This window comes from Natator depressus, chromosome 7, assembly GCF_965152275.1.
Source record: "Natator depressus isolate rNatDep1 chromosome 7, rNatDep2.hap1, whole genome shotgun sequence".
Taxonomy (NCBI): domain Eukaryota; kingdom Metazoa; phylum Chordata; order Testudines; family Cheloniidae; genus Natator; species Natator depressus.
The window spans coordinates 27,836,860-27,853,683 of NC_134240.1; the positions used below are offsets into that span (position 1 = coordinate 27,836,860).

The 16,824-nt window shown below is 38.0% G+C and overlaps 1 protein-coding gene across 1 annotated transcript in view; it reads right to left on the bottom strand.

The window, feature by feature from the left end:
* Positions 1-16,824, bottom strand: part of CACNA1D (calcium voltage-gated channel subunit alpha1 D) — a 329,318-nt gene that overhangs the window by 75,899 nt on the left and 236,595 nt on the right. The window contains exons 27-30 of the mRNA XM_074957788.1: positions 15,957-16,158; positions 14,485-14,643; positions 10,770-10,880; positions 2,995-3,078 (exon numbers count right to left, since the gene is read on the bottom strand). Coding sequence (XP_074813889.1) covers positions 2,995-3,078; positions 10,770-10,880; positions 14,485-14,643; positions 15,957-16,158 — 556 coding nt within the window. The remainder of the gene's footprint in view (positions 1-2,994; positions 3,079-10,769; positions 10,881-14,484; positions 14,644-15,956; positions 16,159-16,824) is intronic.

Here is a 16,824-nt window from a genome sequence, read left to right on the forward strand (position 1 = left end):
TAAAATAACAAATTAAAAAGATAAGATGTATTTTACTAGATCTCACACTACCATCAGTATGACACTTTAATGAAAAGTCCAACCCACTCACTTGAACAAGTTGAGTCAGGTACAGATCTCACACTAATGTAAATCTGAAGTAATCCCATTGACCCTTGGAGTTATTCTGGATTACACTAATGTAAAATCAGAATGGAGCCCTGTTATTTTCACAGAATGAGGCAATTTCTATGTGGAAATATGAAGAAATGTTCAGCTGTTGGTCTGAACATCCCTATGTGTTGGCGAGACTTCTAAGACCTTGTTGACACTGATATTTAACTCACTAGTGTAGCTGCACCAGTGCCAACCCTTTATGTAGATATGATTTACACTGTTGCAAAACAGTTTGCACTGGTGCAACTTACAACTATTTTTAACTACACTGGTGTAAATAGTGTCTATACTTGATATTTGTGCGGGTGCAGCTACAATGGTGCCTGAAATTTCAAAGAGAAGGCCTTAATAACATCCTTGCGGTGCTACAGATATCCCAATATCAATCCATTTTCTATCACTGTTAGGGGGAAAACATAGTGTTGTACATAACATGTTTGAAGATGCCATTGAAAAATGTTAATAAAGGGATTTTGAAAATATAAGATTCTAATTTTAAAAGTTTTGATCAGTTGTAAGAGACTAACAAAGTAGGAATACTCACTAGAATCACAAACAGTAGCCATATAAAAGCCGAGCATTTTTATAGAGAGTCTACAGTAACTAATATTTCATGTTGGAAATGGGAAATCAAACCTAGAAACCAACTACAAGAGATCCACATTTTCACAAACAAATTAAGTGCACTAAAGGTGATACAGAGTAAAAACAGATGAAAAAAGAGTCTGTTGTGCAGTAGTAGAAGACACCAACAATAAGACTTTTCTATAGCGAGAAGGCATGAAATGCTCAGAAATGAAAGTGCTCACACTTTAGATCTAAACACAAAATACAGCACATGCACTGAACTAGAGATCACCAGCTTTATCTCTAGACAATTTTCAAGCCAAATACGTGAATTAGTACAAAGTCATAGAGTTTATCACAGATGAAAGCTTAGCAGTAATCAGTTATACTTACAAGTAATGCTGTCAGATAAACCACTGTCAACATAGTGTTAACTGCAGACTATCATAATTATATCCCGTATACTATTTTTACTACCCCTTCATATGTGACTACATTTTGCAGCTTTGGGGGAAAGCAATTTTAGGTGGCCACATTTCTGTATGTCCCAAAAGTCATACTTCCCCATACAAAACAACATTTGTGCATGCAAGCTGGATAATGAATAACTACTTGAGCTGAACTTGGAAGTCCAAGTTTGGGGCATCAAAAAACTTGGGCCTCGAAAAACCATGACAGGTAATTTTGGGCACACAAATGTAGAGGCTGCTTTTGAAAATCTAGCCAATGAAGTGCACCTATCCTTTTAGAAGTGTCTTTGTAAAAACTCCCACTCAGATTTACTCAGTCCACTAGTAAAAAGATTTCTTTCCCTTAACTGCCAGCTGTGCAAACTCTGCATGAAATCTGAAAGTCAAACCGTGTTCTTTTTGGCTTCTGCATCATCACCATTGTTCCCATACCCCCCTGTGTAGCACTAGCCAGGGTAATGAGCAGCTTTTATACTGTATATAATTCAAAATATTCTAGACTTGTCAAAACCAAATAAGAATGGAATTTTATTCTACAGTAACTTGAAATTATTTTGATCATGTTTATTCTCTTATTTGTTAATTTTCAAAAATGTCTAATCCACGTAGGAATTTCAAGTTCTTAGTGCAAATTAGCAGATACTTACTGTGTGCTGGTTTGGACATTTTAAAAATCATATTATAACCTGATAAAGCAGCATATTTGTTTCCATATCAGGTTTCAACACATGTATACATTTTATTAAATGTGTATTACAGTGCTTACCAAATAGGCTAGAATCAAAGAAGCTTAAAGCTTTGCATATTATTGTTTCTCAACTACAACCACTCTGATTTAGGGCAACCTCCATCACTCTTCTCCCCTCCCGTCTTCATGTCCCTTGAAACACTAGGAAGGAGGAGATACAGGGGCACAAGAGATATATGTATGTAGTGGAAGCTCCTTGTGTCCTGTCCTCCCCTTGCACATCCCCTCAGGAGCTGGCTAGAAGCTGGGCCATAGTTTGTTAGTTTTCAATTTATTTCTTCTCATAGTTTATCTTGCTTGGTGTAATGCCAGTAAGTGTGATACAAACTAAACAGAAAGCATTTACTTTCTATATCTGCTGCCCTCCATGGCCTTGGGAAGAGCTCTCACTCTTGCCCAAACAGTCTCATCCAGAATGTTTGTCAAGAGGCTGTGGCTCAAAATTTTAGCCAGTCTAAGATGGGTTTATGGAATTCACAAACTTTTCAAACTGCACTGAAACTCCAGAACAATTTCCTGGAGGAAGGAAAGAGGAAAAACTGACAGCAAAAAAAAGCAGTAAGTGCTACGCTTTTTCTCAGCTACTGAGAGTACCCTAATTCCACCAGCCTGGGAGACATGAATTCCTAGATCATTCGCAAACCCTAGGATTCCCACCTGAAAGTATATGGCTTATTGAATCATTGAGCCTTGAAGATCATTATTAGAAGCCTGATGGATTAGGTCAAATTACTCACAAAAATTACTGGGCTTCAAACTGAAATGGGTTAGCAAAGACCTGTTTTTTTCCTTATTAAAAAAAAATTAAATGATTTAAAATATATTCAGCATATATGTAGAAAGAAAAATTAATACTCATTGTTTTACTATTTTATCTCTGTGAGTACATATCTATCTAACTATCTATAGTTATAGCTATAGCTATATCTGTATCTGTATCAATACTTTAGTCTCTTACTCCAGAATGTAAAAAATGGATTTATGGGGAAAAGTTTACATTTTCTGTATTGATGACAGCAATTACTATTTAGTGCACGAACAGTTGTTACTTACATTAACTTCTGTTATAGCAATATCAACGACGCTACCAACAACAATTAAGGCATCAAAAGTGTTCCATGCATCAGTGAAATAGTGCTGTTAGGACAAGCATTCAGCAGAAAGAGAGCAAGAGAAAAACACAAACAGAAAAAGAGAAGAAAAGGACAGTGTTATAACACAAAACCATTCTAGACTTCTGTGATGTACCAACATACAATCTTTCTGTTTGAGATAATTGGAAGTGAAAAAGGCTATTTATTTCCCATATCAACATAACTCAGCTATGACTGGCCTGTTTCTAAATTCAAAGTTTAGAAATGTTGGATCAAAATCTGTGACTTGTCCAGATGATGGAAATAGTGGGGAGACAGAGAAAGAAGTGGGGACTGTGGGAATTATGCTGAGGTATACTCACATCGGCTTCACTGAGAACGACGTCTACTATGCTGCCAATAACGATGAGGGAGTCAAACGCATTCCAGGCATCACTAAAATAGCCCTGAACAGAGCAGGCAGGGTGCAAATGTTTTGTGATTACACATGAAATGTCAAATATTTGCATACTTCTGTTTAGTTTTGCATAAACAGAAATTACTTAAAACAAAACCTGGGGTCTAATGAGAAAACAAAACAAACAATATTGCCTACTGAAGGAAAAGTATATTTCTATGTATATATATATACACACTCACACATACATATAAGTATATATATAGCAAATATCGATACACATGTGTATACATACACACACACATCTTATAAGCACTGACATGGCAAATAGGCATTATATAAAACTCTGTTTATTAGACTCTCAGCAGTCTTGTAACAATTCTGACTTACACATCCTGACAAATGCTAACAAAATAACTTTGATGTTGGAGATATAGGTCCATCCATGTTGGGACCTCCTTTGTGTTGTGACTTCATGAAAGTCTGTGACAAGGGTCAGACGCTTCCCTTAACTACACATCCTCAATTCCCATTCAGATAAATGAGTTTGTGCATGAAGATCACCGGTAGAATTTGGTCCTATAGAGGTAAATTAATCATTTAGTGCAAAGAGTTAGGGCTTAGTAACTCAGATGTCTATATTGCAGCTGGGAGGTATGATTACTAGCTTGGATAGACATACACATGCTAGCTCTTTTTGAGCTACCATGCTAAAAAATAGCAATATGGCTGTGGTGGCACAGGTGATAGCATAGGCTAGATGCCCGAGCACAATCCTGGCTGAGCTCCGGTATGGACTCGGCAGCTAGTCTGAGTCACCTCCCATGCCACTGCCCATTCCTGTTAGCACATTAACTCGAGCAGAACCAAACTTCCCAGCGGCTGTGTAGACCTACCCAAAGTCTTAGCATTTAGGGCCTGATCCTGCACTACTGAAATCAATGAGTTTGTTTTTGATTTCAACAGGAACAGGAGCAGATCCTTAACGATGCAGCTCCAGATACTACACTGCAAAAAAGGTAGATTTATGTAAATCACTTAATTCTGCTTCCTCAGACCCCTTCTGACTTTAAATATATCCCATTAATATAGCCTATATATGTTACTCATGCACCAAATGGTCATAAAATAGGAATGACTTAGGGACCAATTCATCACTGCCCTATGGGTCCTTCACACCAGGTTGGCTGGCACAAAGAAGGAGTTTAACAGAAATGTTGTTGAGGTATTTCTCTTGGTTAAACTGGGATTAAATCCAGACACTGATTACAAATCCAGATGTTGAATATGACTCTACAGAAAATATAGATGTATTATAATTTTCTCTTATAATTATATTTGGGTCTTATCTGGTTACTGAAGCAATCCAGATGCTCTACTGCAATTTCCTCAGATTTCAATATAATTAAACCTATGGGATGACCATATGTGTTCATTTTTCTCATAGAAAGACTGTTTTACTAGCTAATCTCTTCTAATGAATCTAGAGTGGATACCAACATACGCTTTTGGAGAAATCTTAAAACAATCTGGATCTCCTACTGATGTCAGTAGAATAGAATCCTGGGTCAATTAAAATATTAGGAAAACATCTACTTTGCTTTCATAGTAACAGTGCATTTTTTAAAAAGCATTAGCTTTTTGGTTTTAGTGCAATTTAAAAAAAATAAATGTACCAAAATTGATAAGCAATCAAGAGTGCTAACCTAAAATTGATGTCTATACACCTTTCTTATTAGCACACCATTTACTGTAAAGAATTTTTTTAAAAAAATCAATAGATTATTATGTTATGCTATCATAACATAATAAGAGATATTTCTTTAATTGCAGACCCAAGCAAAATGAGAGATATATAATTTTGCTAATTTGTTTCTCAAGATTTGGCACTTCCTGGAGTTTAGATATTTTTGACAAGCTTCTACAGTTGAAAATTTTTCACTCTGAAACGTGAAAACAAAAATCTATTTTTATGTGGAAGTTTGCTCGTGAGAATTTTGAATGAGCTTCCCGGGAAGGAGACAGCTCTGTATAATGGTCTAGGCAGGGCAAGGAGCACAGGGCTGGGAGTCACAAGAGGCGGAGTTCTATTTCCATCTCTGCTATTGTCTGGCTGAACAATGATCTGTACTTATACAACACTTTACAAATATTATTTTTAACTATCAATCATCCAAGGAAGAACATAAGTATCATTGCTATTCCATATTGCAAGTGGGGGAAGGGCGTCACTCTGGTCACCACTCCTGTCCCTTTGTGTTGCATTAACTGGCTATCTGTAGTTGGCCATCAATTCCAACACAGGAAAATTGGTGTATTTAGCATCCCAAACAATCACATTCAGTTCTCAAACCTATGTTCACTCTTGCCCCACCCCTTTCCATGAACAAATCATCCCTAATGTTTCTGTTAGATATCATGGGAAACTACCTTGACAATACTGAGTAATGTCTACACTAGCACTTATGTCGGCAAAACTTTTGCCACTCAGGGGTATAAAGAAACACCCCCCTTAGAGACATTAATATTGCTGGCATAAGTGCTTTTGTGCACAGCGCTATGTCAGCGGGAGTCCCACTGACATAGCTACTGCTGCTTGTTAAGCTTGTTTTATTACCTCGCTAGGAGAGCTCTCTCCCATCGGCATAATGTGGCTACATGAGCGCTGTGTCGGTACTGCTGTGCTGCTGTAATCTTGTAAGCGTAGACATGGCCAGGGAAGCTGCTCTAACAACATTATTTTCATCCTTTTATTTTCCTAATTTCTCCTACTTATTTTTTAAATCAATATCTTCACTGATTTTTAAACAATGATGCAAAATTATATATAAAAAGAACAAACTCGAGACAAGCAACAGTTAGATGCTCTACAAAACCAAAATCCTGATGCGCTACTACACCTCCCAAAAGTGTAGGACATAAGTGGTGTATAAACTGTGTGTTGGTCTCTGTAGAAGGGTAAATTTCACTATAGAAAATATTATTTTACTAGACATTGCTACAATGTAAGCCACATAAATAACACATTCACATTTTGATTCCATATTGCTAAAATACCTTAAGACATGCTTATTGTATCAAATCTTTTCCATCAGTATAGACAAATATTGTTCAAAATAATATGTAAAGCAAAAGCAAACAAAAAACTAAAAGATAAAGATGATTTTGGAGAAGGGAGAAATGTATAAATGGACAAGTCACAGCAAATAAATATTAACACACAAATTAGTAGTTTTCACCACTGCAATCACTCAGGATCAATTCACTTACTAGCCATCTTTCCTTTTTTCTTACAAAAATCTGACATAAAACAGCATGGAAAATCATTACAAATTCAAATAATGGTTGGCTTTCATAAAACTGTGTAAACAGTATTTACCGATGTATTACTTTAGATTTCACAAAAATATTTTATTTTGTAATGTTCTAGGCACACTAGACAAATTGAGTTTGGCATTTATGAAGAATAACTTGATTTAATCAAGTCTCCCCTTTCAACTGACATTGCAAACTTTTATTCAGCAAATGCTGCAGAGTAAAAACAACTCCTGGGGAGTACCTAGGTTACAGAATTAAATACAAAATACATTTTCATTTTGATCTATTATCTAAATATTTTGGTAGTTACAATGCGCAACTGAAAAACTTAGGGCCCAATTCTGCCAGCTACTGAGCACCCTCAGGGTACATCTACACTCCAGTTAAAAGCCCATGGCTGGCCCGTGCCAGCTGACTCAGGTTTGGGCTAAGGGGCTGTTTAATTGCGGTGCAGACATTCGGGCTCGGGCTGGAGCCTGGGCTCTAGGAACCTGCAAGGTGGGGGGATACCAGAGGTTGGGCTACAGCCTGAGCCTGAATGTCTACACCGCAGTTAAACAGACCCTTAGCCTGAGCCCCAGGAGCTCAAGTCGGCTGGCACAGGTCAGCCGCAGATGTCTAACTGCAGTGTAGACATACCCTCAATTTCCAAATCAGTCAATGAAAGTATAGGGCACTCAGCTCCTCACTGCCAGATCAAGCCCTTAATATCTGACACTCATTGAAGATTTTCTATATTTCAGAACTGAAAGTCAGTCTGCAGTACCTTGATTTTACATGCCACAATATTGTACCCAGAATATCAGTGTATTTTAATCGCCATTAGGTTTGAATGGGCCTTAGAATAGGTGACCATATCTTTTACAGTATTTGACTCAAAATGCTGAAGGGACACTGTCAAATAGCTTAGGCCCAACATTTAATTAATTAATTAATTAATTTATGTGGATTTATATACACTACAGTAATGGAGTGTCTAGCCGATGCCCCTGAGAGCTTTTAAAGAAGTACTAAGGCATGGATCCTCAAAGGTATTTAAGGACCTGTGACTCTCACTGAACTCAGTGGGAGTTAGTTGCCTAAATAACTTTGAGAATCTGGGACTAAATACATAAGCAGTTCTGTCAATTCCCCCACATCAAGTCAAATAACCCAGTTACAACATAAACATAACAGAAATCAACCTCCACACAACAACCCCAAACCAAAATGTAGGTTTGGTTTAAAATTTGCATTTATAGACCCAAATATTAATAAAGATGATTTTACCAGTTTAAAAAAATGTCTTTTTTATACTTAGATTTATAAATGGCATTGACCCATTTCCTAGCCTGTCAAATCATTTACAGCAATTAAAAACACAGCCAATACTATACTGCTATATAAGTAGCTTTAAAAAGGACACTTCACAATAAAAAGCAAAGGTAAAATCTCCAGTTGATAACAAGAGCCACCTTAAAGATATTTAATGCCTTTGCCCCCTAGGTTCCCTGCTTGCTAATTGATCTCAGGCAAACCTCTGACTAAACTCATGGTCCTTTCACCATGCCCTGCTGGTCAACAAATTTGGGCTCTGCTGGACCAATGGGGGAACTGAATTCTGGAAATAAGGACTCTCTCCTGAAAATACCTTCCCTCCATCCAGGGGATCATTTCAGAAACATTCTGGGGAGGGCAAAGTTTGCTTTCCTAATGATCATATCCAAAGTCTGGAGAGGTAGGGGGGGTGGCAAAAAGTGGAAGACATAACAGAGTATACAGAACCTATGAAAGTTCGGGGTTGGGGAGCAACTGCACCTCTTACCCTATAGCAAATGATGCCCCTGCCTCCAGCCCCGGATATTCAAACATATAGACCCATGGTGATAATGTACCATCAAGAGCTCTTCATTTGGGGAGAGGCAGAGTCTCACAGAGTTAGAACCCAAACAGCACAGGTCTTACAGATCAGTATCAACATCTTGAATAGCATCCAGAGGTGAACAGGTAGTTCATGCACTCTACAGAGCACTGATGTAATGTTCTGCCATCCATAGGGCCAATGCATTTTGCACTAGCTGAAACTTCTGACCTGTCTTCAGGGATAGTCCTATGTAGAGCCTTTTATAGTAATCTCAGTCTTGATATCACAAAAGCATGGGAAAGACTCAATCTTCATGCTAAGCACAGATTGTAAAAGGCACTTTGGGTCACTAAAACTAGCAGAGACCTCAGTAGCCAATCAGCATACAGAAGAGGGCCAGGACACAGAATCAGCATAATGATGGCACTGCAGCCTAAACATCTTCACTATCTCTCTTGTGGCCTCCAATAATATTAATTTTAATGTGGCGAAGCAGCTAGTATTTGAATAAGACTAGGGATATAACAATTAAAATAAATAAATACATATACATTTAAAGCAGAACCCGTAGAATCTTGCAAGAGAAAGCCCTGTGGGTGTGTAGATGAGCAGTTATCCAAAACCTCACACTCTGGGTCTGAATACCAGGTCTTGGTTACACAAGAAAAAGTCAGGACCCTAATCAGCCATGATCAGACTAGGGATGGTTCTAGCTTCATTAGCTTGAACTGAAAATATGAAAAACATTCCCCAGCAGGAAATGGAACATGAAACATACCAGATCCAGTTGAGGCAGGTCAGTAAAACTAGACTGGCCAGTTTCACTTTCTGTTTATAGTCAGTGGGCCAAATTCTGCTCTTATTTCTGCTGGTGTAAACGGATCAAAGTAAATACTGATTTCATTGTAACTGACAGCAAAATTTAGTCTAATTTCTTTTTCTGGTTCCCATTCACTGTCACAGGTGGAATGTGAAAAGTGAAGAAACAACACAGATGATGACAATCAAATTAGATTGTTACCATTTCTTTCTGTTTTAATCCTGCCAGGCGTTGTTAGAATCAGTGGGAATTAACTTTTTAAGAACTTATGGGCCAACATTTTCAAAAGCGATAACTAGAATTTTGGATGCCTAAAATTTTGCGTGCTCAGCTTGACACAGTGGGCCTGATATTCAGAGCCTAACATCAAATGAAGGCAAGGGATATTTTTCAGAATGTTTGAAAACCAGGCCCAAAATGTTTCAAGTGGGGCATCCAAAAAATGGAAGCATCCAAAATTAGGTCCCAGACTAGCACAGAGATGCCTGAAGGTAGACCTCTGCTTCCACACGGAGCCCCACTAAAGCCAAGGAGGCTTCATGTGGGCTCAGGGTACATCTGCATGTATCTCCTTGGAGGTTCAGGCAGGGGTGCTGGAACAATTTGTATAGTGGCGATCCTGAGAGCCACTGAACCAAATTATAAACCCTGTATATGATGGAAACTCTTCAAGTTAGAGGGTGGGGCAGCACTCCCAGCAACATGAGTTCCAGCACCTATGGGTTCAGGACCTTAATGACTCCTTTCAAAAATCTGGCCATAATGTTTAGTTTGACAGTGTCCCTTTAAGGCAAGGAAACCAAAATGTCTACTCCGGACCCAGTCAGTTTTACATCTGAGTAACCCCAGAAAATTAAAGGAGTACTTGTGTGCATATTTGCAGAATCAGGCCGTATATCTGCATTTTATACAAAAAAATAAAATCATACGTAGTTCTTTATCATAAGTTAGATTTTATTTTTTTAAGCTTATCAGTATTTTTTAAACAATCGTGATCATAATTTAGTACCTGTGTACATTATGTTTGGTAGTGCTTGTAACAGGAAAGTATTTGTCTGGGTTAGACAGTGACCTTTTCATGACTTCAAAAATATTCCAGATCTCATCAATTACTCAGTAATATTTTTTTCTCTGATATCTACATCTCATTTCCTGTAGATGCATATATATATATATACACACACACACACACACACTATCAGATTAACATTTCTATGAAGATTTCACAGATATTTTACCATGAAAGATATATAGGTTCTTCTTTTATTTGAATAATATATAACTAGTGGGAAATTCATGTTATGATTATATAACTGATCTAGTGATAACCTACCAAAATCCTGTCTAATCACTTACCTTGGGTTTGAATGCAATGAGTTTCAAAACCATTTCAACAGTGAACACGCCTGTGAAAACCATATTCAGAATGTCCATTGCATCATTAAACAGCTTAGACTGTCCGTAGTGCTGTGAATTAAAAATATGACACTTTTTAAAAGTAAAGAATTAAGGAATATTAATTGAAAGTAGGCTGACATAAACCAACAGTTGTCAGTAATAAAGCCCAGTAAAGTGTAGGCCCATTACTAGCTCTGTAAAAGATTGTTCAGTGCATGAATGGACCTCAGATACAAGAATAAATTGATGGCTCCTGTTTAAAAATGGATTCATCTCAGACTGGTATTGGTTCTGGTTCAGGTACTGGATGGAACAGATTGCGCACCCCTCTGTGTATACGGAGCAGGTCCTGGGGGATGGTGTTTGACTCAGGCATAATCTCCCAAGTGTGCCTCTTGGGACAATACAGCTCCATACTGCTTTCTACTCTGAGTTTTTTAGTCGTTAGTTATTACTAGAGTTCGCTAGTTATTACGAGAGTTCTTGTGCCCCTGGTGTTTAAAATAGCTCAGTTCACATGTTTATGACATGCAGTTTTTAGGTTGAAATATTGTTGTTGATATGACAGGCATTATAAATATAGATATTTTACAAACCTTAAAAGACTTTTCAAGCCATAACCTAGGCCAAGCATATCAACAACTGGAATAATACAATTTATTTTAGATGCCAAATAATAAAAAAAGACCTGACAGTAAACAATAGCATATAAGAAAGTACTAACCCTATGTTCCAGCTAAAGCCACACAGAAAGAGGAACTGACAGGTACACACACAGGTGGGATAGAGTAGTTCTTGAATTATGTGTATTAATCATTTAACAGAAATCAAGGCAAAAATAAATTTGAATAACCTTCTCCTGAAGCCATGATCCAAAGGATAAGAAATATGGATTCAGATAGAAAACTGTGCTTTAAAATGATCAATGCAGTAAATACTATATAACTATATAAACAACAGTAATTTCCCAGGCTGTATATGATGAATTTTAAGGATTTATTACACAACTTTGTGTCACGCCTTTTAGATACCTATTTAGAATGGCCTGACATATTTTATTCAGACTATAATGCATTATTGTACGGTGACTGTAATCTTAACGGGGCACTGCCAGCATAAATGGAGATCACTAACTGAGTGAAATACAAAAAGGAAGCAAAGAACATAAACAGTGGCATGTAAACTGGATTTTAACAATTCTTTCTCTTTTGAAAATCTGTTGCGTTGGGGAAGAAGAGAGAAATAACTCAGGCAGGAAGCACAGAAGAGAGGCGACAGGTGAAAAAGAGACAATGTATATAGAGAAAATAGTAAGAAAGACAGGAAAAAACAAAAAAGGAGATCAAGACAAAATGAAAAAGAGGGAGAATATTATCTATTCTACCAGGAAGAGCTCATGTTTATAGTTACATAATGTAGGCACAGCCTAAGGAAGGGTTGAATGATGCATCAGAAGCACAGGAGCAGTAGCGATGGGCTGAATCCAGGTACAGGAAGAAAAGTGAAAGATAAAGTAAACATGAAAGGGCAGTAAATGTTTCCTTGACTACATCAATTTTTCAATTATGTTCATGGATGAGATGCCCAGACACACCCTCCCTTCTGACATTTCAGATTCTAAAACACCTCCAATTTAGATTTCACCCGTAATATCTTCTCTTCCTCTATGTCATTCTGAATCAATGGTGGTCACAGTCTACAGCTCTTCTCCATGCCCCACAGAGCACTGGGGGGTTTGTGGCTTTCATATATACACTTCACTGGGCTCTCATTACTTCTATTAGTGGGTCAAGAGCGCCTGCATTTCCAAAGATGTTGCTTGTGCCACAAAAGACATATTTTTTCTTAAACATTTGGCGAGAGAATGTCAGAAAAAATCAACACAAGAAACAGAAAGAATGGCATAGCACATGCATGAAATCAGCACTGAACAAACGCAAGTAACTAACAGGAGCTGAAGTAATACCGGCATGTGTTAGGCAAAAGAACAGAAACATAATAAAGTGTTTAGCTGGCTGAGGGAAACATGTATCCATATAAACAGGCTTCTTTGTTCTTTCTACATAATCTTCTGCATGGACAATTTTGGGAATGAACAAATGTACCCTAAGTGAAATTATGCTGAGGTGCAAATTAGCACACCGAGAGCCCTAAAGGAGCACAAGTTACCACAGAGAGGATTTGAGTTTCAGCAGGGCACTCTCAAGTGCAGATCAGATATTCACCATCTAAATGGCAAGATTACTGCGGGCATTAAAAGTACCTACAGGAAGATATACTACCACCATGACTACTACCACGTCTTCTGAGCATGTGGGCCCTGGGGTCCAATACTGCGGTCCCTGTGTTAAATGCTTGTTTTGCCTGGGAAAGGATACAGGATCTGGCATTTAGTTATTTTGGATTCAGCTGCTGCACTGATTGCTTAAACTACGCTAACTGATGAGTTTGAGATCCACAGCAGTCTAACAATTTTCTGAATTACTGCTATTTCAGCAACATGTCCGTGGTAAAAATTTTGAGGTCCATGGTAATTTTTCCCCAGGCAAGTAAGCATGCATTATTCTCCACCATTGTATAGAAGGAGGAATTTTGGTACAGCAAGATGACCTTTGATACAGTGATATCTATAAAAAAGAAACTAGACCTCCAGACTCCCCTCCCAATCTTGTGCTCTAACTGCTTACCATGCTTCTTCTTTCTTACCTACTGTTGTTTAACCAGTTATTTGAGACCTTTCTCTCCTTCAGGTAGAAGGGAGCAATTTGTATCAATAATGGAATGGTGGCAAACAAGTGTAACACAACACAAAACAAAACATATGTCCTGCACGTTTAAGGGCAGTGCTATATTCTTATCCTTACCCTCGCTAAAATGTGACTCAGAATAACATGTCACTGTGTCCAAGATTGTGCGGCGTTAGGGAGAGTTATTTAAGAGGGGGTTTTTTTTGGTAAGGCTTCACTGCTTATTTTCACTCTATTCTCCCCTGAAAAATGATGGCAATAGGGCCTCATTTTCAAACATTTAGATGTGCAAGTGCATGCACAAAAATACAAATGTATCTGTGCACCTAATTTATACTTATCTTTGTGTAGGAGTAAAGGATGCCATGGGAAAGGGCAGGGAGACTCTTTTTTCCCTCTCTAGATCCCTGCCTGGGGCTGGTGTGTACGAAGCGGGACCAGGGTGGGGATCTCTACTTTCCAGAACTCTTATTACTTGTGATGCCAGTTACCTCAGTGCTTCTGAAGAGGCTGGCAGGAGTGAGCATGAGGGAGGAGGAAGGGGGAAAAAAAGCTAAAATATGTTTTATGTTGTTTCTCTCAGGTCAATCACTCTCCCTTACTGGAAAGCAGGGGCGGCTCTACCAATTTTGCTGCTGCCGAATTGCCGCCGTGGGACACGGACTGCCGCCCCATTCTGAATGCCGCCCCAAGCACCGGCTTGGAAAGCTGGTTCCTTGAGCCGGCCCTGCTGGAAAGGCCTTTATGAACATCAGCAAGGCAGCAGGACACACTACAGGTAAGCTGCTTTATCTTGACATGGAATTTTAAAAAATGTGTCACTTTATAAAAAATGACAGGTTGACAGTGTCCTTTTAAGTCCTATTAAGCACCATCATATCATCAAAGGCTTTATACAGTAAATTGGCAGCTTGTTTTGTTCCTACCTGCATGGCCAAGCAAAGCGTGTTCAGCATGATGAGGACAAACATGATGTACTCAAACCCAGTGGAGTTCACCATATACCAGAACTTGTACTGGTAAGGATTTTTTGGGATGTATCTACGCAGGGGACGTGCCTTCAAGGCATATTCCACACACTGACGCTGTAAAAGCAGAAACACCAAAAGTTTCAGTTTAGGCTTCAAAATGAGAAGTTATGAAAACCTTGCACTTCATGTATGATTACTTCTGTTATAAATCCATGCATTGTATTTCGCAACTGAATATGATTTACTGTGAGTGCAAACAGTTATAAAATACATAGAAGCCTAAGAAATAGGCAGTGTATATTTTTATTATGGAATGTTTACTATTAAGCATATTAATCTGGTAGTTTAGCAGGCCCTGTTCCGTCTTTAAATTTGGGGTTAGTAATGTATACCACTTTGCTCAGTTGTATAAGAAAAAAACATAAAATAATGCGAAGGAAAATCCTAAAATATTCAGCATTTATTTAGTGATTTGCATCTTCAGAGTGCTAAACAAACATTAATTAATACTAATGAAATTTTCCTATTTAATCTTAATTAATACTAATAAATATGATTTATCTGGTTATAATCTAGCCCTTGTCTACACTGGGTTTTCAGCCACCCATGCAGCTGCACCAATATTAAACCCATAGTGTAATTAGCAACAGTGCAGTTCTGAAACCAGGGTAAAGCTGCACTAGCAAATTCATGCTGCACAAGTGTAAATTGTGTCCACACAAAGGGTTCTGCATCAGTGCAGCTACAGTGGGGTCTGAAATCTTATTGCAGACCAGGCCTTAAAACTGACCAGATTTTTAACTGTTTGAGGAGCGCTTAATATACCTAATTCATAGAGCATAATACATCAGTGATGCTACCCACTGTACTAGGTATGTTCTTGCTAAAATAGATGTTACAATGGACTATTAGTACTTCAAAGAACATTACTACTGTACAAAAATTACAGCAGCTTTCTCTAGTCAAACAGTTAAGCCCAAGAAAGAGGACCATTTTTTTCTGAAGGTGCAAATCATTATTTCCCTACTGAACATGAAATGAAGGTAGAACAATCCCTTTGGTGTGGGATGGCTATTCCAGAATATTATATGTACATGTTGCATTTTATATTCCTGTTCCCTGTTTCAAGATCTACCTCTGTCTGTCCATAAGCAAGTTTGAAATGGTTCTCCTTTCCTTGCTGTGCTAGTAGAAAAGTACTATATCCCAATGAAAGGACCAAAATGTTGGGCTCTTCCCCCGCCCCCCAAATATGATGACCTTTTAGAACCAGTTTTTACTAAAAAGCCTTTTTTTGTACAGTGTAGGTAAGGTAGGTGTCTAGTGCCCTCTTCTGAAACCACAGCAGAATGGATGCTGGTTTTGTGCATGGTATGAATGCAAAAGGGATAATTTTATAAATGAAAAAAGGCATTATTTAGTTTAACCTGATTTTTGTCCAGCTCACAGTTCTTATACTCTTGTTCTCCCTGTTCTTGGAATGTAACAATGACAAAACCGACAAATATGTTCATCATAAAGAAGGCAATGATGATGATATAGATGATGAAGAAGATGGAAATCTCCACTCTGTAGTTGTATACAGGGCCTATATTCTCTGCATTTGAGTCTATGGCTTTGTATAGCAGCCTGAAAAACAAAAAAGAAAAAAATATGTTTTAACTGTTGTTAAAATGACAAAACCTGTAGATTATATTTTCACTTAGAGTCAGTGGATAGTAACTAGAAATATATTCCACGTTATTTGAAGTTTGCTAGCAAAAGTTTCACCCGAAGGCCAAAACCTTTATGTGCTAACAATGGTTTCACTATTTAAAGGGGCAGGACTAAGGATCTCAGAAGATTAATTGAAGTGTAACTAAAGAGACTATTTGGCTGCAAGATCAGGACCTAAATATTATAAGATTCTTCTAATTTTAACAAGAACAACAACCAAAAAACCCCAAAAACAAATGTTGTAGTCAGGAGTCACTTGGTGCTCTAAAGATCAATTTTTTGAGCAGCCTCACACTGATATCCAATGTGCACCCCCAGCTTTAAAATTAAATTGAGTTAGCCTGCAAAGGGAAGCTTGAATGTTGACCAGAATGACTTAATGTGCATTACAAATGTGTCCACAGCCACTCTGATTGAGACACTGAGCTGTGCTTGCCACAGTGATGTCACACAATCAAAGACCATCATGGAAAGCCTGTCCTTGAATATGTAGCCATTGTCCACAACAGACTAGAAAGATAGTGAATACCACCTGTTGGAATTACCTGGATACACAATCTAAGGAATATACTAAACACA